The 27,365-nt window shown below is 51.4% G+C and overlaps 1 protein-coding gene across 1 annotated transcript; it reads right to left on the reverse strand.

Annotated features, from left to right (window-relative positions):
* Nucleotides 1-402: 402 nt before the first annotated feature.
* Nucleotides 403-27,365, reverse strand: Tecpr1 (tectonin beta-propeller repeat containing 1). The gene is made up of 25 exons (XM_051205132.1): nucleotides 27,273-27,365; nucleotides 23,046-23,280; nucleotides 22,772-22,954; nucleotides 22,441-22,563; nucleotides 21,811-21,936; nucleotides 19,699-19,873; nucleotides 19,509-19,609; nucleotides 17,980-18,081; nucleotides 16,898-17,043; nucleotides 14,413-14,918; nucleotides 13,359-13,504; nucleotides 12,216-12,371; nucleotides 11,373-11,522; nucleotides 11,125-11,282; nucleotides 9,707-9,834; nucleotides 8,569-8,671; nucleotides 6,583-6,679; nucleotides 6,384-6,463; nucleotides 5,747-5,803; nucleotides 5,046-5,226; nucleotides 4,437-4,572; nucleotides 3,754-3,846; nucleotides 2,425-2,531; nucleotides 2,138-2,257; nucleotides 403-2,013 (listed from the first exon to the last, which is right to left on the reverse strand). Exons 2-25 carry the CDS (start codon nucleotides 23,268-23,270, stop codon nucleotides 1,912-1,914), a joined length of 3,501 nt encoding a protein of 1,166 aa, XP_051061089.1. The 5' UTR covers nucleotides 23,271-23,280; nucleotides 27,273-27,365; the 3' UTR covers nucleotides 403-1,911.

The following is a 27,365-nucleotide window of genomic DNA, read 5'->3' on the forward strand; positions in this document are numbered from 1 at the left end:
ATAATGGGGCTGAGTTGACTCAAGCCCCTGGACAAGAGGGATAGAGCTTCCCCCTGACCAGGTCACCTGGACTGTGGAGCCACCAGAGCTGATCAACTTCCCATCTCAAGCAGAAAAAGGGGAAATGTGACCTGTCTGGAAAAGGCCAAGATGAACAGAACCTTGCCTGTCACTGCAGTGAAAACATTCCTTCAATGACTTGAACTGGTTCTTTTTTTTTTTTTTTCCCCCTTAATGGTTCCCGTAAAGTACTAATGAAATTGCCAGCTGCATCTTGAAATGAAAAGGAAAAGATTTCACTGCCACCATGCTTTGGTCCTACGCACAGGTACCTGGAGACCTGTGCCTTTTAATCCAAATGTTTAATAAAAATAAGTCAGTCATGCCATGCCATGGTATAAATTTTTATTAAATAGAGTATCTGAGGAGCCTAAACAGTTTGGTGCCACTGAGGGAGTAAACAGTTGCTGCTCGGTGGCGAAAGGGCAGTGTGACACCCTCGTAGTGCTCTGCCGAGAGCAGAGCACACAGGTCACAGTTGCTAGGGGACGAACCGGGATGCCCACTTGGAAACCTGACGCTGACATGCACACAGGAGGGTGACCCTGGAACGCCTCTCTGCACATGGATGTGTCTAGTCCCACCTCTGGGAATGCTGAGGACATGGGGCTCCTAGATGTCCTTTGGATGGGGCCTCAAAGTAGTTTCTTCTTAGCTTCTGGGGACACCCCTCATGCAGAATGGAACCCTTCCTGACCTTGACTTAACAGAGGATTCCAGGGCAAACCAGTTAGGGGTGAGTCTGGCCTTTCTCAAAAGAACAAAGATGGAGCTCTTGCAACTCCTGGGAGGTGTCTGAAACGTGAGCTATCACCTACTGGGACACACATGCCAGGGGCCATAGGCCATGCCAGGCAGGCCAGAGCTCTCATCTCAGGACAGTATGTGTCTTCTGCCCAGCCCCTGAGGCACAAGATAATTCTGGCCATACCCTCTCCACGGGGCATAGATTTCTTCACCCAAGTCTAGGGTGCAAGCTGCCTCCACCCAGACTTGCCACCCTGCAACAAGAATCCCTGGCCAGGAAACCCCACCCCCATATCTGAAAAAAGGACTAAATTGGGGCTCATGGTGGTGAGTCTACATGGAGACTACCTTGCAGAGCACCCCAGGAGGGGACCCCACCCAGGATAAGACCCACCTGGTTCTGGAAGCAGGGTCTCATGTGGCCCAGGCTGGCCTCAAACTTACTGTGGAGCCGAGGATGCCCTTGGACTCCTGATCTTTTTGCCTCTGCCTTCTGAGTACTGGGATTACGGGCGTACACCATCATGCCTGGTTTATTTGTCTAGATTATTATTATTATTTTTCTCTTTTTGTGACATTCTTGCTATGTATGTAGTCTTGGGTGGTTTCGAACTCACAATCCTCCTGCCTCAGTCTCCTGAGTGACAGGCACATAGGCAGCAGCTACCAAGCCCAACTCCTTTGCCTAACTTTTGAAGCAAAACCCCATTTGGAAAACCTGCTGAGGACCGACCCCAGACTGAGGTTTATAGACCTAAGCCTCACAGTTGTTTCTTCTGTTGGGGGGGTGACTTGGGGTCTGGAGGGCGCTGAGGTCCTGGCCTGGAAAGCTGGGAGGTGTAAGAGGGAGGGGTCAGGGCTGAGGGCGCCAGGCAGTAGTCATCTCCTTCTCTCTAGCATCCCTCAAAGACTTGGGACACGGGTGGGGCTGCCCCCACAGTTTCACATCTCTAGACATTTTGTCAGTGCTTCAGAAATGGCTGATTCTGGCCTGACTGCCCATGCATGTGTGGGCCTGGGTGACACCCTCTCATACTACACAAGAAAGGCTCAGTTCCGGTCCTTCAGGCTCAAACCATCCTTGCCTCTGGGTGAGGAGAGGCTTCAGCAGTAAACGGGACCTTGACCATGAACCTCCTGTTCCCTGGACATGTTCCTGGGTATCATGGTGGCATTGGCCCGGACAGAGATGTGGTCCCAGCCACCCTACAAGGAGAAGGCCATGTCACTTAGGACCCAAGTTTTCTCCCAAAGGCTCTCCTACCAACTCCCATGCTGTGTCTGGTGTACACAGTGCCATAAAACCATCCCAGATTGGCAGTGCACTTACCCCAATGCCATAGTCCCAGCCCAGCCCCTTGGGCTCCCGAGGTTGGACACCCATGCGACGACAAACTGTCCCCCGGCTCAAGCCATGGCTTCCCTGGACTTTGTTGGCTATCACCCAGACCTGGAACAGAATTTTTTGGAGTTCCTGGCCCAGCTACAGAGGGGCAGCTGGGTACAGGAGAGAGAGAGAGAGCCAAGAGGAGACCCTCTTCCCTATGGCTAGTAACCTGCCCTCCCCTGCACAAACACTTTTCACAAATTATTGGACACACGCTCCCCAGCCCTCACCTGGTCCAGCGGCCCCACAGACACTTTGCGCACATTGTTGGACACATGCTCCCAGCTAGAGCCTTGTGGGTAGCTGGGGGTGATCCCTGCTCGGTACCACAGGTTGCCTGGACAGAGAAGCAACCAAGGTCATTGGGAAAGCCCTTTGGCCCATCTTGGCATGCTTTGGGCTCAACCCCCTCTTTCCCTCCAATCTTTCACACCCAGGGGCCCTTGAGGACCCACAACCAGGAGCCTGGGCCACAGCCAGCCCTGTCTCTGTGTTCTAGGCTTCATAATCGTGTCATTGTACCACTTGGGGCTGACAGCCTCAGCCTCTCTGCGAAAGGAGAAGCTGAGGACAAAGAATGTTTTAAGCAAATAGAAAGAAACCAGATCTGGATGCAACACTGTGGACTCTAAGACTGTTTTTGTTTTCTTTTCTGGTCTCATGTAGCCCAGGCTTGGCTTTGAACTCCTGATCCTGCTGCCTCCATCTCCCAGTATTGAAATCACTCACTGTAGGTGGTGCCAGGGATTGAATTCAGGGCTTTCTGTGTGAGTGGTGGGTGCTCTATCAACTGAGCTGGGTGTTTTCTCCAGGTTCTCAGAGATGGGATCTAACTATGTAGCTCACGACAGCCTCAAACTGATCCTTCTGACATAGCCTTTCCAGGACAACAGAGGTCATAAGACTTCCAAAACTGCCTTCAAGTTCTGAGACAGGGTGCTTGTGTGTTCCAGGCTTGCCTCTGCCTTCCAAGTGCTAGGATCACAGGCTTGTGCTATCATGGCTCCAAGTCTTGATTCTGCTTTTCCTAACTTCTCATCAACACAATCAGTAAAGTCTTGAGAAGAATGGGCCAGGGTCCTGTCTGAGGTGACAAGGGGATTAGACATGGCCCTGTGTTGCCTATGGAGCTTCTGTGTCCTACACCCAAGTGCTCCTACATGATATTCTAGATGCATCCAGGGCTGGTGTCCCAAACTAAGTAAGTTAAGGAAGAAACTAAGACTGACTCTAAACTGATGTTCCTGGCCTCATGGGGGGGGGGGTCCTGGGGTCTTTGCTGGATTGTCTTGGTCTAGGTCCTGCCTGCATGGCCCCTGAGGGTCAAGACGGCTGAGCTCCAATGTCCTGTCTCCATGTTAACCACATGCAGGAAGCTGACTCTAACAGCTAAAGTTCCTTGTCCCTAGGGAATCAACATAGAAAGGTCTGGACACTTCCAAAGGATGCTTTGAGAAGGGATGACAACCCAGCCTACTTGTAGCCTGGTGACAATCATACTGGGGTATCCGTGGGACCCTATCCTCCCTACTGACCATGCAGACTCAAAAATAACTTGCCGTTTTCGTCCAAGGCATATACTGATGTCTGGCCCACAGACACCTGTGTCAACTTCTGTTTGGGAGGAGATGGGATGTGGTACCAGCAGTCACCTGTGATGGGAAAGCAGCCTCAGGAGGTTATCAGGAGACCCCACACCTGTGAGTGTAAACCCAGGCCTGTATAGTGCTCCAAAGCCCTTCTAGCCAGCCTTCTACCCCAGCTGAACTAATGTGTGGCTGGGCTCAGTATGTAGGCTGAGGGTCATGTAAGGTCACCTCAGGCTCTGCCATCCATCCACTACCCCAGGTTTGTCCAGGGTCCTTTGGGGTCCATCCTGGATTCTGATATCAAGCCCACCTCGTCCATGTGACTTGAAGGTGCCTAGCCTGGCACCTAGTTGGGAGTTGGACTCAGTGGCTGCCCTTCAACCCCCTGCAAAACCCAGCAAAGGCCAGCACGGCTCAAGCCCCCAGACAATAAGAGTGATCCCACAGCTCAGGAGCCCTCATCAGGGGTGCTGTCCCAGGCTGTCCCTGTGTGGATAAGGTGGCCTCTGAGGGAAGAGCCCAACGCACCCATGAGCCTGCTCCGGTGGAAGCCCTCTGAACTGAGTAAGAGACCCACCCACCATCTTAAAGGGGAAACTTCTTCCCATGCTGCACCAGAGTGGGGCTAGAGGTGGGGGGTGGGTACCACTCACCAGCTGGCTGAGAGGGTGACACAGAGCCCCGGTAGAATGCAGAGCCATCCCTGGCCACAGCCCACACCTGATAGCAGGCACCGATGGAGACTGAGGCAAAGGGCTGGTCAGTGCCAACATGTAGCCAAGAGGAACCCTAGAGATGGAAGGGCAAGGGAGATAGCTCAGGGACCATCTGGCCTCCTCCTCTGAGGCAGAGACTCAAAGGGGGTAAAATATACCTAAGCCTGCCTGGGAGGTGGAGGGCATCCAGCGTGGTCTGACCTAGTCCTAACTACAGTCTACCTTGGCATACCTTGGACCTCTCAGAGGAAAGATAACAGCCTGTGCACTTCATCAAGGGTGCTAAGGAGCCACCGTGTCACCTGGGCCACACCCCCACCCTCACCCCACTCCCAGGCCTGGAGAGATGGTAACTCGCCATATCAACCTCATCCTTTGTGCTACCTGCCTCATTTGGATTACATATGACATCCTCCCACCCTGGGGACCCATTCTGGGCAGGTCTGGGGAAACCTGAGGCCAGGTGTCTCTCAAGGAAGAATCCTGATGTCCAGAAGATGCTACAGAAACAGGGACAATCCTGAAGGCCAGGAGGCTGGTGCTCACCGCGGGGTTGAGTTCAGACACACCCAGGCGGCACAGAACATCCCCCTTGTCACTGACAGCCCACAGTGCAATGTGGTGTCCTCGCCCATCCGCATCTGCACTCTCTGGGATGATGGACACATCGCCGAGGGCAATAGGAGCCACTTCTAGCCATGGCCCACTGGTCACCAGCTTGCATTTTCTGTTCAGGGAAACATGAGCCTGAGTCCAGGCACTGGGCATGACAGCAAGCCCCAGGACATCTCACCACTCATCACTGCCTGCTGCTGACACGGGCATAGCCCAGCATGCAGAAGCTGAGATGGAGGACCCTGACAGGGACGGGGGTGAACCATAGACTCCTGGGCTCAGCAGAGGGGCAGAGCACCCAGTGGGTGGCAATGATGGGTTCCTGGCTGTCCTCTGCCCTTCCCCCAGCTCATCCTCCAGCCCACAGGCAGAGCTCAGCCAGTGACATTTATTTGTTCTTCAGAACAAACTTCAGAAAGCAGAGCGCTGGGAGCCCGCGGGCATTTCCTGGGTTGACATTTACTTTGACTCTGGTTTCCCTCCCTCCCTCCCTGCTTCTTTCCTGGGGACTTAAGTCAGAGGCCAGCAGATCTGGCTCAAGAGAAACCATCGTCCCCTTCCCTAGTCATAAAGGAAGAATGGGGGCGGAGTGGGTGGGGCTGAACCCACTACCCTGTAATTCTGTCTCTCACCTGGCCCAGCACCTTCTCCTGACAAAATCCTTCATGGTTTTGTACCCATGGTAAGAGCTGCAAGAGGAAGAAACGGTGCAGTCAAGATCACTTCGTGGAACTTTCTAGAAAATGACACTGCACTGCACACACTCTCTTCCCAATGTTAGGTCACATAAGCAGAGGAGTGGCTGTGGCCTCATATCGCTCTCCTAGCTGCCTCAGTGTGGTCAGGGGTCCCCTGAGGCCTGTTGGGTTCAGTGGCTCTGGGCCTGTCGCCTCCCCAGCACTATCAGAGCATGCTTAGGGAATAGGAGCCTTTGGTCTGGTTGAGAGGCCTTACTGCCACCCAAGAGGAATGACCTGGACTGTCACCCGAGTCTGCTCAGAAGCCATCCAGCTGGGGCCCTGGCTTAGGTTCTTCTGGCTCATTATTCTGACTGGACATCTGCACTGAGAGGGGCCCGACCCAGCCTCAGGGGCTCTCGATACGGTATGATAGCCACCAGTCCCAAATTTGTATGTAAGGTGTAGGCAGAGACCCCCCCACCCCAACCCTGAAGCAGCTAAGAAAACAGCATTGGGGTAGGTTCTGCTACTCAGCTGGGCTGGGGTAGAGGATCCCAGCCCCAGAAGCTCAGAGCAGAGAGATGCTCACGCAGGGAAGTCACTGGCGTACTGCCATCCTTCCTGGTCGGTGCCACCGGGCACACTGAAGTCCACATACCAGTCAGAGACCTGGGGGAGAGCGAGTCAGTGTGAATGGGAGATCCCCTTCTCAAAACCCACAGACCAGTAGAAACCTGGGCCAGGGCTGGCAGACCATACACATTACATGCATGGGAGGCGGCGCTCACCCAAGTCCACTGCAGGGATGGCGGCTTCATGCTGGCCTTGGTGCACTCCTGCAGCCCTGTGGCATCACTCCACATGTACCGGTCAGTGGGCAGACCCCTGTAGTGGGATAACAGATGTAGGATGAAGATAGAGGGTCCAGACACTCCTGGTTATAGATTTATACCTCATTCCTGCTGGGAATATTGCAGCAGAGCTGCCTGAAGATCCACCTCTAAAGCCATTCACACACCGGCGGTAACGGGCAAACCAGAATTGCTCCAGGGCTGGGAGACCAACTGAAATCACCTCCTGTCACCACAGTGCCCAGGCTCAACAACTAAGCCATCTATTGAGGCCATGGTCTGGGAGTCGGCTTTTTCCCTTATGTTATGGCCTTAATAGTTGTGTTCCAACCCCACAAGATGTTGCATACCTCACCCAGTAACCACGGATGGGACCTTAGTTGGAAATGACAGCTAATCTTTTTTGTTTGTTTGAGATGGGGTTTCTTTGTGTTAGCCCTGGCTGGGGATGATTAATCTTGCCACCTTGAAGGTTTAGGGAAGGGAGATTAACGGTCTATGTCTTTTATTTATATTTTAGTTTTAAATTTTAAGGAATGTATTCCCAGCCAAGTGTTGTAGTGCACACCTCTAATCCCAGCACTTGGGAGGTAGAGGCAGGCAGAGCTCTGTGAGTTCGAGGCCAGCCTGGTCTACAGAGTTAAGTTCCAGGATAGCCATGGCTACACGGAGAAACTCTGTCCTGAAAAACAAATAAACAAAAGTCACATATGTGTATTTGTATAGATCTGTGTATGAATATGCCTTGGTGCAGGTGCTGCAAAGGTCAGCAGAGAGCTGGACTCATAGGAGGTTATGTTAGCAGCTGATGTGGGTGAACAGACTCAGGTATTTGGCAAGAGTAGTATGAGTTTTATAGAAAGCAATCTTTCTATAGAGATGGGGGTCTAAGGATAAAGTTTAAGAAGAAGGGGAAGTGTGATAACATCTTCCTTGTACAAATAAAGCCTGTCTGGGGGTCAGAGAATGGAGCTTGCCACTAGCTAACCATAGAGGTCTGGAGGTCTGTACAGACAGACAGGAAGTGACATAGCTGGGCAGAAACAGGACATAAGCAGGAAGAAACAGGAAATCACTGTCTTCTCTGCGGAGACACGAAGGAGGTAAGGTGCGCTGTGGCTTGCTCCTTCTAGCTTGTCTCTCAGCGTTTCCCTCTATATCTGACTCCTGCTTTTTATTATCTAGAGCAATTAAGAACTTCATTTACAGGGAAGAGTCTGGGGAAACTGCAGTTGGTAAAAGACTACCCTGGCAAGCACAAGGACTCAATACCAATCCGCGGAACCCATGTAAAGTTGGTCAGGGGGATCAAGAGCTTGTATTGCTCTCATTAAGGACCTGACTTTGTTTCCCAGCACCCACGTTAGGAGGTTCACGACAGCCTGCAAATCCCGCTCCAGGGACCCAGCATTCTTCTCACGTTCACAAACTTGTGTGTGCGTGCGTGTGCGCGCACACACACACACGCACACAATTTAAAAATTAAATAAGCCAGGTGGTGGTGGCGGCGGTGCACGCCTTTAATCCCAGCACTTGGGAGGCAAAGGCAGGCAGATGTCTGTGAGTTTGAGGCCAGCCAAATCTACAGAGTGAGTTCCAGGACAGCATAACTGTTACACAGAGAAACTGTGCCTCAATAAATAAATATAAAAAAAGAATAAAAAATAAATACATAAATGAAAATAAAATAAATCTTAGAGAAAGAAGGTGGGATGTGTATACACACACACACACACACACACACACACACACACACACACACACACACACTTGCCCATTTACCGAAAAAGACACACCATTTAATTATTCCTAGGCTGGAGACCTTGACCCCAGTCCAAGTTACACTGAACATTGCTGCCCAGCTTTTGTCGGGATTGTGGCCTGGGCCAGACAGCACCTTCGCCAAGCATCCATGCCACCCACCTGCTGGTATAGCCCGTGACAGGGTTCCAACGCTGGTTCTCGTAGATGTAGACACTCTTCACATCTGACTGTGTGTAAATGTTGCTGGTGCTGCTGGCCAGGCCTGGAGAAGAGGGGAGAAGAGGCTCCTAGGACCCAGGCCAGTAGCCAGGACTCTGAGGCTGCAGCCAGGGACTTGGGCTTTCTGTCTGAATCAGGTCAGAAGGACAGATCAGAGCCAGGGAGGATGATCTCAAAGGGGCCAGCCTCGCTTGGGTTTCTGTCTCCTGTGTGTTCATAATTCCTTTAGGACCACAAAGCTTCCATAGGAGCGATGTGCAACATGGTCTCACTAATGTCCCAGACAGGCCTCAAATACACAGAGATCTGCTGGCTTCTGCTTCCCGACTGCTGGAAGCAAAGGCAGGTGACGGCACACCCAGCCCCCTCCATTCTTAGACACCCTGCTGCCCTGTTGTCTTCCTGTCTAGTGTGCAGCAGGTTCCTGCCCAGCTCACCTATTAGCAAAGCTACCTTGACCCACACATATGACCTCTGTGAGTCTGGATGTCCTCAAAGGCAGAACAGAGACCAGAGTCATTCCTGTCTAAAGGTCCTTTGGCCTGTGAGGTTGTAGGCTCCTATGGTCTTGGTGGACCACAGTTCTCCAGGGTCAGCTGCTCCTCCACCATGGGGTATCAGGTCTGTGGCCTCACACTTTGGTTTTGTCTCTACCTTACACCTTAAATTTGGCGACCCCTGTGATAGGGATGACTCACTTTCCCTAAAAATTCAGGAATTTGGCACAATCTGGGAGCATGGGTTCTGGGGTTATCCCAAAGTACTCTGTGACTTCATCTATGAAATGAGGTGCTAAACATACTAGAGGACCTTGGCAGCTGCTGTTCCTCTCTGGGACCCCAGAGGGTATCTCAGAGGCTAGGCCTATTCTCTGGGTTCTCAAGCGCCGTGCCGTGGACTGGGCTCTGTGGAGGCTGGCAGTGGTGAAGGTCACCTGTCAGCCAGTTGTTTAAGCGTCGATACTGGGACAGCAGCCCTGGGCACTGGGAAGGATAGCCAGATGGGATTAGGAGAGGTTATGCCCAGAAGGTTTTGGGAACTAATCTTGCCAGCCTCAGGTGCTCAGGGTCACCCTCACCTTGGAAGCAACCTCCGCCATAGCCGCCAGTGTATACCCAGGCTGTGTGATCATAGCCAATGCCCCACACCACACCTCGGCTGTTGGCCTCTATGATTCGCAAGTGGCCTCCCATCTGCCGCCAGAACCTACAGGGGTGATAAAAGCCCCTCAGCCAGTTATCCAACACCTCACTTGGCTATCTACCACAAGTCTGAGACCTTTACGCCAGTGCAACGGACAGCCCACTTGGCTCCTGTTTGAGTTAACCAATTCTAGAGTGACATACAAGAGGCCAGGGATCCCTAAGAGCTCATCCTCCTCACCCCTGGGCCACACTGACCACTGAATAGGACTCTGTAGTCCACTCCACAATGCTCCCAGCTGGGAAGTGGAGCAGGGGGTGGTCACAGTGTGCCAGGTGCAGCCAGGCTTAAATGTCATGGCAGGGAGCAGGGAACATGCCATTTAATCCTCTGTGTGAGGAACAGTGTGGCCAGCTGGCTTCCGAGCGCCATCCTAGGGAGGCTACCCGGGGACAGCCATCTCCGAAGCAGGAAGATGGGCTGGTTTTCTGTAGGCTCTGCCTCTGCCACCAGAAGTGATGAGTGCAGCGGCTACCCATGGGACATTTGGGCCTATGATTCCTAGGCATGACTGTGGTCACTGATAAGGGAACCCAGAGCTTCCCTGGCAGTCCTCACCTGCCCTCTCCCTCCCCAGATCCCTGCTCCTACCTGTCCTTCAGAACCTCTTGAATTGTCTCTCGGATCCGAGGCTGTCCTCAAACTCACTATGCAGCTAAGGATAATCTTGAACTCCTGCTTCTACCTCCTAAAGGCATGCTCAGTTTATGAGGTACTGAGGATTGAACCCAAGGTTTCTGCATTCTAGGCAAATACTCTAACAACTGAAATACTCAGTGTCCTCCTACCCACTCCATGGTTTTACATGCCCCAACAGAGAACCTCTTGCTCCAGGATTACCCCCTCCCATATCTAAAGGCAATGGGAATCCATCCCCACTCTCCCAAGAGCTTCTCTGCCCCACACCCAAAACTTCCACCCTTAGACACACTCCAAATTCCTTCCTCTCCTCTCTGCTTCCAGGGTGCCCACACTGCACAGTCTTAGCAGAACTGGAAAGGGACTGAGCTGCCATATTCAGTCTGGTGAGGGAGATGTTTCTCTGCTTTCACCATGGAAGCCCCTAGATCCCATGCACCACACTCCACAAGTACCCCAGGATGTTCCAGAGCTGCTTGGTGGATACCACTGACCTCTGAGCCCAGCCTTGAACAGGTCCAGTGGGTCTCAGGGTCCAGGACAATAGCTAACCACTTTCCTGGCTGGTCAGTGAGAAGCCACAGTGGTTGCTTCAGGTCCTGCTAGGGGAGCCTTTTCTTGAAACACATGGGGTTGGGTGTATGTATGACTCACATTTGGTCGCAAGGTAGCAGGTGCTCACGGGCTTCCAGGTCTGGGCTGGGCTCGCTCACAAAGATGTCACCCTTGCAGGTGACAGACCAGATGGCCTGTGAGGATGGGCGTCCATGGACCTTCCGGCTCTCACAGCAGGACAGGCTGAGCAAGGCGAGCTGGCGTGGGTATACAGCTGGTCACTGCCGGGCAGACTGAGGCCTGGGTGGTCAGTTCTCACTAAGCCCTTCCGGAGCCCTGTCACTCACCCAGTCATTCATGTCTTGCTCTGTGGCGGCAGCCAGGCGCACAGGCCACCTCTGTCGTGTCCTCTCAGGAGTGTAGAGGGCAAAGGAGTGCTTGGCTTCATTAAGCACAGGGACCAGGACAGTCACCTCATTTAGGAACACGTGCAGGTACTGTTGGGATGGGCGTGCATGGTGAGACTATCACCTTAGGCAAGGACACCCCCCTAATCTCATTCTTGGGCCTCATGACTCAATTGCTAGTGATGAAGCTATCCCTGATAAACAAATGCTTTGCAGCTGAGACTGTGGCTCAGTTCATAGAGTGCTTGCCTAGCATGCACCAAGTTCAGTCCCCAGAACCACACAGACCAGGCATGGTGGTGTATGACAGCCTGTTTCCCACCTGCCCCTCCTTTAAAAAATGGTTTTAAGTGGACTGCCCAGCACATGTGAGACTAGGATTCATCTCTCCAACCTTCTAACCTCATCTCAGGGGCCAAAGTCTGGCCAAGTATGATTCAAACATGTAAACCTAGCACCTGGGAGGGTGACGCTGAAAGACGGTGAGTTCAAGGCCACCCTGGGCTCCATGGTGAGTTCCAAGCCTGGCTAGCTAAGTTAGTGAGGCCCTGTCTCAAAATAAATAAAAGGACTAGGAAAATATGCAGCAGTATTTGAATTTAAAAAAAAAAAAAAAAAGGTGGCTGCTGGTTTGGTGAGGCCAGCACAGGCTACTACTACACATGTGCCCACCTGGGACTTTGCCGATGAGGATAGGTTCTGGAGTAAGCACCTCAAAGGCCTACAGCACGTGTCCCTCTTTGGGAAACCATCCCTTGATGACAGGTGCTTCCCACTCTGTACCTTCTTTTCCTCATGGATCATGTAATAGATGAAGAGGATGCTGTCTCGAGCCCCGTCATGCCCTGTGAACTGTTCCAGGGCCACACGGACGTCCACCCATTTGTGGGGCTTCCAGTCACACCACCACTGCAGGGCCCCGGTCTTCACCCACACTGACTGTGGCACAGATGGAGGGCAGGGAGCAGAGGTCACAGGCAGCTCTTTCTCAGAGCCTTAGAGCTATTCTAGCCCTTGGTCGTACCCCCACCCCACTCCCCAGTTCTCCGCCCTCCTAGTATCTTCTCTCTTCCATTAAAGACGTCAGTGCCACAAATGGACACTAGGTGGAACCATATACACAGCTGTCTTAGCGTGAATACATCCTTAGCCCATGTTCTGGATAGGGAAACTGAGGCTCAAGGGAGAGGTCACACCTGGCCAAAGTCCTAGAGGGAGTCAATGCTAGCAATAAAAGTCTCAGGCTGCCTAGACGCAAAGGCCTACAAGCTTCTGGGTCAGCATGGGCCAAGGCTTCTTGTGTGCTATTTAATTTCTCTCTCCCTGGCTTGACTGTGGCATCTGAGGTTGGGTCATTGCCTCCGAGGGTAGGGGGAATGCCAAGGAAGGTGACCTTGGAGAGGGCAGTGACTGTTTACAGTTTCATCCTGGCCCAGTTCATCAAAATACTACCACTGCAAGTTTAAGTTCCTGGAAGAGGACAAAGTTGACACGGTTTGCCTTTCTCCTTCCTATCCACTGTCCTCTGAGGATGCTGGTTTCCCAGGGCACACAGGGTATCTTGAAGGTGGTGGGACCCCAATAAAAGTCCTTCAAGTTACATGAATAAACCACCACCTCGATTCCTTATCCTTGGCTCTGCCTTGGAGCCTGGAAGCACCTCTGGGCAGGTGGAACAATGTTTCTACTCTTAAGACCCTGCATCAGAGCTGGCATATTGCAAAGAAGCAATCATTAAATGAGTAGGAGCTGGTGTGATGGTGAGTGCCTGTGAGCCCAGCACTCGGGAGGTTGAGGCAGTTGGATGACCAGTGTGACATTTGACTGGGCTGCAGAATGAGTTCCAGGCTAGTGTGGGGGTTCAGTGAGCCCCTATCTCTAAATAAACACACAGAAAAAGAGTGTGGCAGAACCATCTGGTCCTACCTGCTCCACGGCCTGCTCATAGTGTCTGAAGCTCTCCAGCTCCCTCTTGGTCCTCTCTGTGAGCTGCTGGAAGATCTGTTTCCTCCAGGTTGCGGTCTGGGCGGGTGTGATGGATAGGGACAGCGTCTGCACTGAGGGGGACAGGCCTGCAAGAGACCAAGGTGCCATCCTGCCTGATGCTGCACAAGAGGGACTGTGGTTCCCTACACCTCCATCCCTGTGATGGTCCATCTTGACAGGACCTAGACCCAGTGAAGGAGTTTCTAGACAGGGTTAACTGAGATGGGTGGACCCCCCTTGAATTTGGGTGGCACCATCCCAGGAGTTGAGGCCCCAGCCTGAATGAAAAGGAGAAACAGCATCCATCCCTGTTTCTTGACTGTGAAAGCAATGTGAATCCCCTCCACCACGATGCACTGCACATGTGAACCATGAGCCAAAATAAGCTCTCCCTCCTAAACTTTCCTTGGCAGGTGTTTTGTCCCAGCAATGAGAAAGGGAACTACAAACAATCCCCAAATCAGCCTTAAAATTCTCTCTCTCTCTCTTTCTCTCTCTCTCTCTCTCTCTCTCTCTCTCTCGTGTGTGTGTGTGTGTGTGTGTGTGTGTGTGTGTGTGTGTGTTGATGGCGGGGTATCTTTTCTCAATTCATTGCTCCACCTTACCTTTTTATTTTTTGAGACTGGGTCTCTTACTGTTTTAGTTGCCTAGCCAGTAAACCCCCAACATTGGGGTTACAGGCATATACTGACATAGTCTACTTTTATTATGGCTTCTAGGGATCTGAACTCAGGTCCTCATGCTTGCACAGCAAGCATTACACCTGCTGAGACATCTCCCTACCTCCAATCTTACAAACTACTTCAATTTACAAACTGTTCTGTGAGCCTTCCTGCCTGGAACCTCGTTAGGCCAAAGACTGGCCCGGGGTCTTGGTTAAGCTTGCTGAGCACAGAGCCTTCAGGCAGGGTGGTGAATCTGCTGCAGTCCTCAGGCAAACCTATACCTGCCCCACGCAGCCACAGACACCCACCAGTCCCGTGAGCTCCCTTACCTGACTGGATAGTGAACCACTTGAGCACGGAGCATGCCTCCACTGCACATCCACCTCCAGACACCCAGGCCCATAGAGGATGGTCATCTGCCCCATAGGGCTCCTCCATGCCCAGTGGGAAGAGCCCCAGGGAGGAGAGGCCTGCCGTCTCGGGAAAGCTTGTAGATGGCTGGCTAGACACTTTCTTGGGATCCTTTAGGTCAATGTTGGTCCAGGGCAGCTCAGCTGGTGTGGAGGCTGGGCCATGGCATTCATCAATGCCAGAGGCCTCGGGGGCCTTCCCTTTGCTGTCATCTAGGCAGGCATCCTCCATGGTTTGCTCAGTGTTCCTGCTGGTCTCTGGGCCCTTGGGCAAACTGCCTTTCAGGTTCCTGGAATTGTTCACAGATTCTCTGGGGAGAGGTTGTTCAGGACCCTGTCTCTCCACTTCTGAGGAGGCGTCGGTATCACTAGGTGCAGATTCGGTACCACTGCCCCTCACCTCATCACCAAAGAAGCAGCCAGCACTGGGGATGAAATAGGACAAACTCACTTTCTGGTGGAAGATGTGTTTTACCACTGTAGCTAACTGTGTGGATGCAGCCACGTCACAAGCCCCCGGAGCTCTCGTCTACTGCTCCTGTAGTACATACAGCACATGTGGACTCTGCTTCCAGGAGCTGGAAGACCCCATCACATCCCAGACCAAAGGGTTGAGGGGGTGTGTATTTGTTGCTGTCTTTAGATGGGCTGGGGATATAGCTCAATTGGTAAAGTGCTTGCCTGGAATGGGAGAAAGATCTTCAGCATCCCATAAAACTAGGTGCATGCCTGTCATCGCAGTTTGATGGAGGCAGAGGCAGGAGGATTAGGAGTTCAAGGCCATCCTTCGGTACACAGACAGGCTACAGTCCATGTTGCCCAGGCTACCCTTGAATTTTTAGCAATCCTGAATGCTAGGATTACAGGCATATACCACAACACTCAACTGGAGTTCCTTGTTGGCACTGTTTCGTTTTGGAGACAGGGTCTCGTGTATCCCAGGGCTGGTCTCAAACTCATTATATAACCACAGATGGCCTTAAATGCCTGATCCTCCTGCCTCTACCTTCCAAATGCTGGGATCACTGGTGTACACCACCATATCCAGTTCATGTGGTGTTGAGGATGACTTCACACACATCAAGCAAGCACTGTACCAACTCAGCGACATCACTGGCTCTCTGGTGTCTCTTTGATGAAGGCAAAATACATCTGAGAGTTCCTTTCTTCTGTTTTTGTTGTTGTTGTTGTTATTGGAATGAGGATTAAATCCAGGGCTAGAAAAGTGGTCTAACAAAGAGCTACACCTCCAGGCTCTTTCTATTTATTATTTATTTATTTATTCCTCTGTGTAGCCCTGGTTATCCTGGACCTCCCTCTGTAGAACAGGCTGGTCTCGAACTCACAGAGATCCATCTATCTCTGCCTCCTGAGTGCTGGGACTAAAGCCACCACCTGGCTGTACTTTTGTATTTTAAAATGACCTCACTAAATTACCTTTGTAGGTAATCTGAACTCCCTCTGTAGTCAGGCAGCCCTTGAACTTGTGATCCACCTGCCTTAGTCTCTGAGTGATGGGCATGTGCTACCTTTTCTGTTGTTGCTGTTTTGAAACAGGGTGTTAGCATCATATTCACTATGTAGCTAAGGATGACCTTGAATTTGACCCTCCTGCGGCCACATCCCCAAGCACTGGGATAACAGGTGTATGTATTCTACCATCCCTGGGCTACACTGACTACTTTAAAGCATACAATTAGTAACATTTCACACACTTAAAACTTTGTGCAACTGTTACCATTCCCCAGTGTCTTGGTTAGTGTTAACTGTCAACCTTACTAACTTAGAATCAGTCATTTGGGAGGTGACTCTCAACTGAGGAATTGCCTAGATCATATTAGCCTGTGTGGGCAAATCTGTGGAGGAGTTGATATTGACTGACACAGGAGGGCCCAGCCCACTGTGGGCAGTGTCATTCCCTGGGCAAGTGGTCCCAGACTAAATAAGAAAGCTAGATAGGCAAGCATCTGTGGGCAAGCCCGTGAGCAGCGTTCTTGCATAGTTGAGGCTGTAACTCCTCACTCAGCTGTAACGTCTTTGGTCAGAGGTAATTCTCAACATGTGTGCCAGCAAGCAGGCCTGCCTTCAAGTTCCTGCCTTGACTCCTTCAATGATGGACTATGGCCTGTAAGAAGAAATAAACCCTTTCTCCCACTAAATTGCTTCTGGTTAGAGTATATTATCACAGCATTCGAGGTATGATTAGGACTCCTAACTACAGAACTTTTTCTTTTCTCCTTTTGCTTTTGTTGGAACAAAGTCTCCTGTGTGGCTCAGGCTTGTCTAGAACTCACAATCTTCTGACAGAGACTGATTTTCTTGCAGGTCATTGATTGGCCTTGCACCCCCTGAGGCCACAGACAGCTTGTTCCACCCAACTCTGTGCCCTGCTGCCCTGGGTCACCTGAGGAGACTGGATGAGCTGCCAGAGTGTGACCGGTCACTTTCTCGTCCCACAATGATGGCCTTCCACGTCTTCCCACTGAGCTCACTGGGGGTGACACCCTGTCGGAAGTACACAGCTCGGTCCTCACAGCTGATGCCCCAGACCTAGAACAGACGGGTGCTGCTGAGAGGCAGTTGGGCACAGACCTGGAGCTCCTACCCCTCCTGCCAGAGGCTGGGGAAGAGTGGAGGGTCCAGGAGTGCCCGACAGAGCTGTAGGACAGATATGCAAATGCAGGCAGGAGTCACCTTATCATGATGTGGTGGGCATGCATGAGTGTTTGTCAGGGCTAGGAATGTCTGGTGGGGGGGGGGTGACTGCAGAAATCCAGGCAGGAGAAGACTGGCTGGGGAAGGGGAGGGGTAGCAGCAAACCCAGGAGAACCAGAAGCCTGGCTCCAGGGCTCTAAAACTTCAGACTGGGGCTCTGGGATGACAAGGTCCAGAGTAAACAGAGGGCTGATGAATTCTGTCCTGGGACACAGAATCCACTGGTGCTTTTGTCTTAATTAAAAAATAGTAATTATGCTTATTTTTGTGTGTATGTGTAGGTACATGCATATGAATACAGGGGCCCACGGAGGTCAGAAGAAGGCATTGGATCCCTTGATTATAGGTGGTTGTGAGATGCCCCAAAATGGGTTCAGGGAATGGAACTTGGCTCTTCTGCAAGAGCAGTATGTGCTCCTAACTGCTCAGCCATCTCTCCAGTCTCTAGTTTTATTTTTTGAGATAAAGCTTCACCTAGCTTTTTATGTCACCAAAAATGACCTTGAACTTTTGCTACCTTCTTATATCTAGGATGCATGCCCCACCCTCCCTCACCAGCAGACTGCCCTGCAGGGTCCTAAGTGAAGTGACCCTGAGCCAAATAGAGACGCCAGAACTCTGGAAACCAGTCCCCCACCCACAACCCCCCACCCTGTGTACCCTCAGACTCCTCACTGTGCCCATCTGGAGTCCCTGCTGGGGGAGAAGGGACAGTAGGGTGGCAGGTAGATAAACTGTAGCAGGAGTCCCATGAACCATGTGCATATCTACCTGGTCATTCAGCCCCACGTTCACCATTGTCATTTCTCCAACCATCTCGATCCAGCTGGTGCCACAGGGGTTGTGAGAGTTGACGCCCCTCCTGAACCACACCTGCAAAATGAGAAAGAAACATGTATCCCTGGAGATCTTTGGAGGCAGGTCTGTGTGTGTGTGTCTGCCTGCCTGCGTGTGTCTGTGTGTCTGCCTCTGTGTGTGTGTGTGTGTGTGTGTGTGTGTGTATCTGTCTGCCTGCCTGTGTGTGTCTGTGTGTCTGCCTGTGTGTGTGTATGTGCGCGCGCGTGTGTGTATGTGTGTGCTCGAGCATGCAGATACTTGTGCAGGATAGAGGATAACTTCCTCTGTCATTCTACAAGTGCCATCCATCTTGGTTTTTTCTCAACAGGGGGTCTCACCAACTTAGACCTTGCCAAGTAAGCTTGGCTGGCTGGCCTGCAAGCTCTAGGCTCCATCTGTTTCTACCTCCCAGCACTGGGATCACAAGTGCAAACCAGCACACCCAACACACACCAGCATTCCCAGCACTCACCAGCATGCTCAGCACACACCAGCACGCCCAGCACTTTTACATTGATTCTAGAGCTGGGACTCAGGTCCTCATGATAGCAAGACAAGTGTTTTACCAACTGAGCCACCTCCGAATCTGAAGGGAGGTTTTCATTGTGTTTTTACTTATTTATTTGGGGAGGGACAAAGAGGGACATGTGTCATAGCTTGCACGTGGAGGTCAGAAGACAACTGTGGGGGTTGGTTCTCTCCTTCCACCATGTGCCTCCTAGGGCTTGAACTCAGGTCGCCAGGTTTGGTGGCACGCACTTTTACCCACTGAATCGCCTCACTGGCTCATTCCAGAAAAATCCTTTTAAGATATTGGATTGACAGGAATAGCCCGGGCATATATAGTTAGAACGAACCCACGATATACAAGACCCTAGGTCCCTTCCCCCAGCATCACAATAGACAGGAAGATGACAGATGGACAGACAGAATTTACTTTCACAAAAGCATATAAAACTGGCTCACTTGACTGGACCTGCCTCTGATAAGACACAAGTGACAAAAGAGGAGAGAGAAGCATTTGATTGGCCAAAGTTGCTGGCATATTGGCTTCCCATTATCTGAAGTGATTGGCCTATGGGATAATAAACATGGTTGTTCAGCATTTTAGTCCAGGGATGCAAGTGAGGTACCATGAGCCAGTGTCAAACATCCTGGAGATGGGTGATGATTTCAACAGTAGGAAAAGCTCACAGACTGGGTTGGGGAATGTGGCTCAGATGGTAGAGGATTTGCTTGGCATGAATGACGCCACATGGGTCACAGCATCAACCAGGTATGATGGTATGCATTTGTTATCTGAGCAGGAGGATCAAGAGCTTAAGGCCAGTTTAATACACCATCTCAAAAAGAAAAAAAAAAAAAACTCATAGACTTATGCTAATGGGCTTAGACAATCCTCACAAGATCAGAAGCCCTTGGTATTAAATGGCACCATTACCCACCCAGCCCCCAGCTCTTACTTTGCGGTCCTTCGTGATGGCCCAGACCACACTGACTCCCGCGGAGACGTGCATAATACCGTTTTCAGACCCAGGTGGCTCCACTATGGACCAGGAACTTCCTGCAAGTCCCCAGAGAAACCCCAGGCAGCCTCCATCAGCCAAGATTCTGGATAGGAAGCACCCCACTTCCTGTTATGGGGCTGGCTACCTTTTGGGTTGTTCCTGCAGATTCCCTCTCTGACCAGGGCTTGTCCCTCCCAGAGGGTGGCCCATATAAGGTCGTGGGGCCCACAGCTGATCTGGACCACCTCCCCTGGGGTATCCACAAGAGACCAGGAGGAGCCTTCTGGGTTGGGGTGGCTGACATCCTCTCGGTACCACACCTAGGAGGAGAGAAGAAAATATGGTATTCACATCACCAAATATGTCTACCTGCACAGGCCACATATGGGGGTCTCTGAAACACTCATACACACACGCACACACTGGTGAGAAAGTGAAAAGCCTGGATAAGCAGATTCCAGTGTCAGCAAGGAGCCCTCAGCATCTCCCAGGCAGTCCATGACACCTGTGCCCCCTAGTGGCCCTGTGCGCCTAGGACACCTGTCACAGGGGAAGGTCAGGGTGGTTTAAACACCAGGGAAACCCAATGTTTAAAATGTCCTCTTCTTTTGCTCTTTAACCTGAACAATGAAATTCCTCTTTCCCCACATATTTGCCAACGATTGTTGTCCATTACTTTCTTGATGATAGCAATTCTGACTCCGGTGAGATGAACTCTCAAAGGATCTACAGAATAGGCTCTGTAGCTGGGATTGACAGCATATACCTATGCAGTTGATTTAGTTCACGTAAAGGGGGTTAGGGGAGATGGTTCCACAGAGCTGTCTTCAGCATAGGGACCCTGACTTCTCTGGTCTTGCCAACCTACCCTTATGACCAACCCTTCAGGACCAGCCCTGGGAAGCCTCCCTTTTGCTACCAAGAAGGCAGTTTCAAGGAACAAGTCTTTCCCTTCTGGAGGACAGGGTCCTGGGACCGCCTCTCCTGGAGCACACAGCTGATACTCGGGTAACGCAAACACAGGTGCACAGGTGTGTGTGGCCCCCCACTCCACCTTCCACCTGCACCCAGGTGAGACGTCTCCAGCTCTTATCCAGCTCTCATCCAGCTTGCCCCTCTCCACTGCTCTCAGCCTGCTCGCTCACCCCTCCCATCCCACTCGCCCTCTCCACCACCCTTCAGAGAGGCTCAGAGGCTCACCTAACCCTAAGAGAGCACAACACCAGCCCAAGGTAAGCTGCTAAAAACAATCTGCTTTGACTGTTCCAAAGTCAGTGGAGACTTGTGGTTAATGTGGTTAATGCAGGAGTTACTGAACAGTCATGAAATAAGCTCCAAAACCACAAGGAAGGCATCAGACTTCTATGCTTGGGACCATCCAGCCTTGTTGTTTCTTACAGACTCTCTGAGAAAAGATTTCTCTCTAAACATGCATCTATCCATCACCTACCAATCTACATACCTACCACCTACCCACCCACCCATCCATCCATTTATCCATCCACCTACCCACCCACCCATCCATCCATTTATCCATCCACCCACCCACCCACCCATCCATCCATTTATCCATCCACCCACCCACCCACCCATCCATCCATCCATTTATCCATCCATCCATCCATCCCTCACCATCCATCTATACACCTACCATCCACTCACCCGCCATCAATCTACCCTCTACCCACACAAAATACATTAAACCATCATCCTGCCTATCAACCACTTGACCCACTCCTCATCCCCCTACTCACTTCTCATTCATCTACACACCCATCATCCAGTCAACCATCCACCCAACCACTCACTCACCCACCATCCATTTGTCCAACCACTGACCTATCCATTTCCTGTCATCTATCTACCCGCCCACCCACTCACGAGTCTTCTGTCATATATTCACATCCACTTACCACCCATCTATACATCATCTCTCCGTCTATATACCCACCATCATCCATCTAGCTACGCACCATCAATCTCTCCATACATCAGCCATCCACCCACCCATACATTCACGACGCTCCAGGAGACTGGAGGAAGGATGTTGGCAGGGAGCCCAGAATCTGTCCAAGGAGACAGAATTGATTACATTTGAGCCCAAAGTGGGCCAGGAGGAGGGACAGGTCCCAAGGCTTGCAGGGGCAGGAGGCAATGAGCTCTCTTCCTCCACTTTGGGGAACCCCTGCGCCACTCCAGCCTGCAGCTGGCCTCTTTTGCCGTGTCAAATCTTGGGCACTGCGGTAGTGGGACTTACCTTTCCCTGTAGGGACACAGCCCACACTGACAGGCGGCCCACAGGTTCCTCTGTGATCTCCCAGCCTCCCACAGACAGGTCATTGAAGGGGTCAGGGAGTTCCTTGGGGTCATCCTTTGAGGGAATCTGAAACAAAGGGGTGAGAAGCGATTGCTGTCATTACTTGGTGACCTGTACTATGTCATTCTCCCTCCCCTGCCTGCCTCTCCTCTAGTCCTTCTACCCTCAGTGTGGTCCATACTGCATGACTTCATGAAGAAGGCAGCCATAAGACTACAGGCCTGTGGACCTGGCCATGGATACCCTCTGTTCTGCCCCCCTCATCAGACACCAGACCTAAGCCACCGATTTGAGCTGAGTCGTGGAGACAGCACTAGCACCTTGGTCAGGGAGGGGAAGCCTAAGGAAGGGCAAGTTCTGTGCTAACTTTGGCCCCAATGTGGCCATCTCCCAAATGAGGGGACTTGTAGGGCCTCAAGGCTCTGTGACAGCAAATAAATCAAAGGTCAAATCCTAGGGTGGGAACGGTTCCCCCTTCTGCCCCTGTGGAGGGATGAAGATGCCTACCTTTGTGACCCTTCTATCAGAGACCCTATACCCCACCCCCATGTCCCATGTAGGCACAAAGACCTTGGCCCAGGTGTCCCGGGATTTGTATCTCCTATACCGGATCCACTTTCGCCTCCGCACGCATGAATTCCACTTTTTGTCTCTGGTGTAGGTGGCAGGGAAGTCCATAGCGTATGTCCACCCCTGAAATACCAAGGTTGGAGCCTTATCTGGCCTAGCAGGAGAGGAGGGGAATCTGAAGAGATGGGAAGGTGGAGGAATAAGGGGAAGGAAAAAGGGAATAGGGTGTCCAATCCCATAGCGAGCAAAGTTTGGACACCAACAGGGAGGGTGGTCCTGGGGGACAAGCTGAGCCCAAGAGGCATCCATGGAGGGTACTGAGTTCACCTACCCCTTTCTCGGTGGGCTCCCCTCCAAAATTCTCATCCACATACCAGTCTGATTCCCATTCCCAGTGTGGCGAGGGCAGCGCTACCCCATCCAGCGGCCGATGCTGGAGCCCACTCACGTCACTCCACGACCAGCGGTCACTTGGCAGGAGCTTCTCACAGAAGCCTCCCATGGGGTTCCAACGCTGAGGCCAGGGGACACAGAGACGGTCTTAGGAACTAGGCAGATGGGAACGGACCACCTCAGCAATCCCCCACACACCCAGCAAGCACTACCTGATTCTCATAGGCCTCCTCTCGGTGGCGGATGGGTACATCACTAGAGCACACATACAAGTAGACCTGGTTGTCGCAGGCGATGCCCCAGCAGCACTGAGTGGCCGCACTGACCCGCTTGAACTCCATCTGGACATCCTTGCAAAGCTCCCAGTACTGGCCAGCTGTGGATAAGGTATACACTCTCCCGAAGAGGTCCACTGCCCACAGCACGGAGGTGGGCATGGCCACAGTGCTGTGGGGAAGACAGGGAGAAGCAAAAAAGGTATCAGTGTCATGGCTCTTGGACCAGGGACAGCACGGGAACCCTGTGTGGTGACTGTATCATGACAAAACGAGGTCTCAAGAGACAAGCAAGCAGTCACCAGAGCAACCAGAAGCAAAGTGGGTCTTGCAGTATAAACTTCTTTCTTTGCCTCTTCTTCTTTTTCATTAGGGGGATGCTTTGCCTCTTTAAATTGGAGACTGGGTCTCATGTACTCCAGGGTTGATCTCAAATTTTCTCTGTAGCTAGGATGATCTTGACTTCTGATCCCCCAGTTGCTACTGCCCAAGTGCTGAGATTACAAGTGTGCCCCACCATACCCAGTTCATGTGGTGCTGCCCGGCATGCACAGGTGCTGGGTTTTATCCCCAGCATCCTACAGAGCAGGTGTTGTGACTCCTGCCTGTGCTCCAGACACTCAGAAGGCAGAGCTGAAGGCCCGCCTAGGCTGTGTGAGAACCTGTGGAGAGAGTCTAGCCTGGAAATTGGAAGTACTGGGGAGACAGGTTAAGTTTATTTAGGTGCCTCGCGGCTTCTCTACTCATGCTGTTTGCCACAGGCACGGGGGGGGGGGGGACCGGCGCGCTCCAGAAGGCATCGCCAGAGTCAGGAGGACAGCAGAGGGACCAAATCCGAAAGTAGAAGCATCTGCCTCAGGCAAAACCGGCTCTTTTGGAACCCAGTGTGCCTCACAGACACAAAGGAGAATGCAGGCTGCAGCAGGAAGCCAGAGGCAGGCAGGGACAAGTTTCGAGAAACATCCATGACCTGAAGTAGAGAGAGAGACTCTAGGAGGGAGGCTAACCACCAGAATGGAGTGATTTTTTTTTTTTTTTTTTTGGTGGGAGGATGGAGTGTTCCCACAAAACCAATGACTTCTTCACCTGCAGTCTCCTCTCCTCTCCAAAACACACACACACACACACACACACACACACACACACACACTCATGCACACATGGGGGTGGGGTGGGGAGTCAGGACACTAGCTTTCTGGGATCATCTAAAAAGTGTCTCTGTCTAGAGACCTTAGTTGGGGCCCCAGGAATGAAGGTCCCGGTACCCCTTCACAGTGACTATTGAGAGCTGCCAGAACCCAGAGCACCAGAGTTTGGGGTCTGATTCCATTACTTCCTTTCTTCCTTTTTTTTTTTTTTTTTTGATTGTTGTTTATTTTTCTTTTGTTTGGAGACAGGGCCTCATACAGCTCAAGGAAGCCTCGAACTCACTGTGAAGCAAAGAATGATCCTGAACTCCTGACTCTACCTCCCGAGTGATGGACTTACAGGTGTACGTCCCTACAAGTGGCTTCCAACATCACCAAAGCTAAGTATCCTCTCTGTGCTTTGATTACATGTAATAATGTGTGACAGTCTGGAAGGGAGAGTGACTTACTTCCTAAGAACTAAGTGAGGTAACGCAGACACCCAACTTACCATAAATACTGTTCAATATCCAGCATGACCTTTGTGACTGCCACTGATGCCACTATCACTTGACACACAACCATTAATCACTCATCTCCATTTTTTGTTTGTATGTCTGAGCTGTATAGTGTCTCGCTATACAGTCCAGGCTGGCCTGGACCTCACACTCTTTTCTACCTCAGCATCCTTAGTGCTGAAATCACAGGTGTCTGCTCTCTCACCAGGCTGCAGTCTCTTGAAAAAAAAAAAAAAAAAAAAATCAAGTCAGAGGTGGTATGTAACCTTGTCATACAAGGTTGGCAATGTGAGTTTAAACTCCTGAATCCACATAAGGGTAGAAGTAGAGAACCAACTATACAAAGTTGCTCTCAGACAAGTAAATTTAACAAATAAATTTAAAAAGTAATTTTTTAAAAAAGAAAATAAAATTCAAGCTAGCCAAGGTGATACTTTCCTGTAGTTTCAGCACATAAGAGGCCAGCCTAGGCTACATAGTAAGATTCTGTCTCAATCCCCTCTCCTCCAAAAACAATTCACAATTCAATGTATAAACAGCCAGTTAAGTCAAGCTGAGCCTGAAGGTTGAGCTCAAAAGGTAAAGATGTATTTGAAGCATTTCCCTTCAGATAAATGACTAAGCAGTAATTTTCTTTCAGGATATAATTGAACCTTCTGGGCAGCTAATGGAATAATACACTGATATAGAAATATAGAAACAGGATGGAGTGGGAGCTGTATTTACAAACTTCCTGCCAAGTAGGGACTCAGGCACCAGTCACACCTGAGCTAAAGGCCATACAGGGCAAACATCCTCAGCCAACCACAACTCCTTTCTGCCTCCAAAGGATGTTCCTCCCACTTGTCACATGCCACTTCCTGTGAGATCACCATGCAACCTGGCTTGGGTCACTAGATCACAGGACTCTTGAAGTGGGTGTGCGGAGGTCTTGTGATTCTGGGATCCTGAGATGGCATTGTTTTTACATAAGTGAGGGAACATCTCCCGCGGAAGCAACCTCTACTTCCCCACAAATCTCTAAAAACAAATGTAACTTGGTCCTTTGGTCATTTGGTTAAAAAGACTCGACACCACAAAAGCCATCTGCCTTTCTGGGTCAGTTATTCACAGATCCCTTCAGAGACCAAAAAGTAGCCTGATGTGGTGGCACAGGACATACTCTCAGCACCAGGAAGGCAGGATTGCTGTGAGTCCAGGCTAGCCTGGCCTACATAGTGAGCCCATGTCTCAAACAAAACAAAACAAAACAGCCCAAAACAAACAAACACACAAAAAATGAACAAACAAAAAACCCAGTGAGGGTTGGGAAGATGGCTTAGTCTGTGAAGTGCCTTGTAAGCAGGAGGACCTGAGTGGTCAGGCTGATTGGGTAAAGATACTTTACATCAAGCTGGACCACCTAAGTTTGATCCCTGGGATTCACATGTCCAAAGGAGAGAACTCACACCTGCAAGTTGTCTTCTGGTCTCCACATGTGAGCCATGGCAAGAGCATGCACACATACAATAAATTAGAATAAAATTTCAAGTGAGGCATAATGACACCTGTTTATAATCCCAGAGCTGGACAGGTGGATCTTTGGGGCTCCCTGGCAGGGGACCAGTAAGTCTAGCTAATCAGTGGCCCCAGGCTGGTGAGAAAAACTGTCTTTAAAGAAACCAAGGTAGGTGGCGCAGGTTAACCTCTGACCTCCTCACCCACGTGTGCATCTGCACACACGAAGAGATTTAAAAAAGCCAGAGAAAGAGCCCAGGGCAATTAGGGGGTAGATGTCCTAGAAGCCACAACACTGCAAAAAGGAAGCATCCAAATGTTTACTTCCCCCGAAACTATCTTAGCGCTCCTATCTGGTGTGCACTGGCTATTAAAGTTGTTTTCTGGCTGCCAAGTGCAGGGACTACTCCAAAGCGACATTAGGGTTAAAAGAGAAGACAGGAAATAGCAGAGCTTGCATGGGAGTGGGGGCCCTTCCTGAAGAATAAATACTCTGCCCTGCCCCAGCAGCCAAGAAGCATCCTGGCTTTTATCCAATTCCTGTACTTGGGCGACAGGTGGGTCCCCTGCACTGCCATCATGAGCATATGTTGGAGCTGTAGGGCCCTGATCATCTGCCTACACTAATCCCAGGGCAAGCAGATTTACTTCCAACAACGTCAAGGGAGAAGGCTATAGACAGGCCCCTGGACGCTTCGTTTCTCTAAAACATTCAGGCGTCAGCGATCGGCTTCTTCAAATCCCTGCGGTCCTAAGACTGCAGTGGGGGCGTGCTGTGACCCGGGTGCCTGGGCCGGCGTTTGGGGGTTCGAGGCAGGGGTGAGGGAGGTGCCTTGAAGGTGTGCAGCAGAGAACACAGGTACAGTCCCTCTCCCTCTGTTGATCGTCCCAGCGAACGCATCCAATGGAGGAGGGGGAGCGGGAACCTGGAGGCACCGGTGCTCTGAGCCGCCCCGATCTCCCCGGATAGCAGTCCCCACGGTCCTGTCACTGATGCTACGGGGACACCGCGCTGCACTTACCTGGGCCCACGCCCGGCGGGGCAGGTTCCTAGTGGATACTCCTGAACTCTTAGGCTACAGCTATGGCCCGGCCCTCCCCCGGCCTCAGGCGAG

This window comes from Phodopus roborovskii, unplaced genomic scaffold (genome assembly GCF_943737965.1).
Source record: "Phodopus roborovskii unplaced genomic scaffold, PHOROB, whole genome shotgun sequence".
In the NCBI taxonomy this organism is placed as follows: domain Eukaryota; kingdom Metazoa; phylum Chordata; class Mammalia; order Rodentia; family Cricetidae; genus Phodopus; species Phodopus roborovskii.

Bases quoted from the DNA above. Each gene is read 5' to 3' on its own strand.
- Tecpr1 (XM_051205132.1), bottom strand. From the start codon at position 23,270: ATGCCCACCTCCGTGCTGTGGGCAGTGGACCTCTTCGGGAGAGTGTAT. The intron at 5,804-6,383 runs GTGAGCATCTCT...TTCCTCTTGCAG, and splicing joins TACGCCAGTGACTTCCCTGC to CTCTTACCATGGGTACAAAA. The intron at 4,573-5,045 runs GTGAGCACCAGC...TTCCATCTCTAG, and splicing joins TGTCTGAACTCAACCCCGCG to GGTTCCTCTTGGCTACATGT.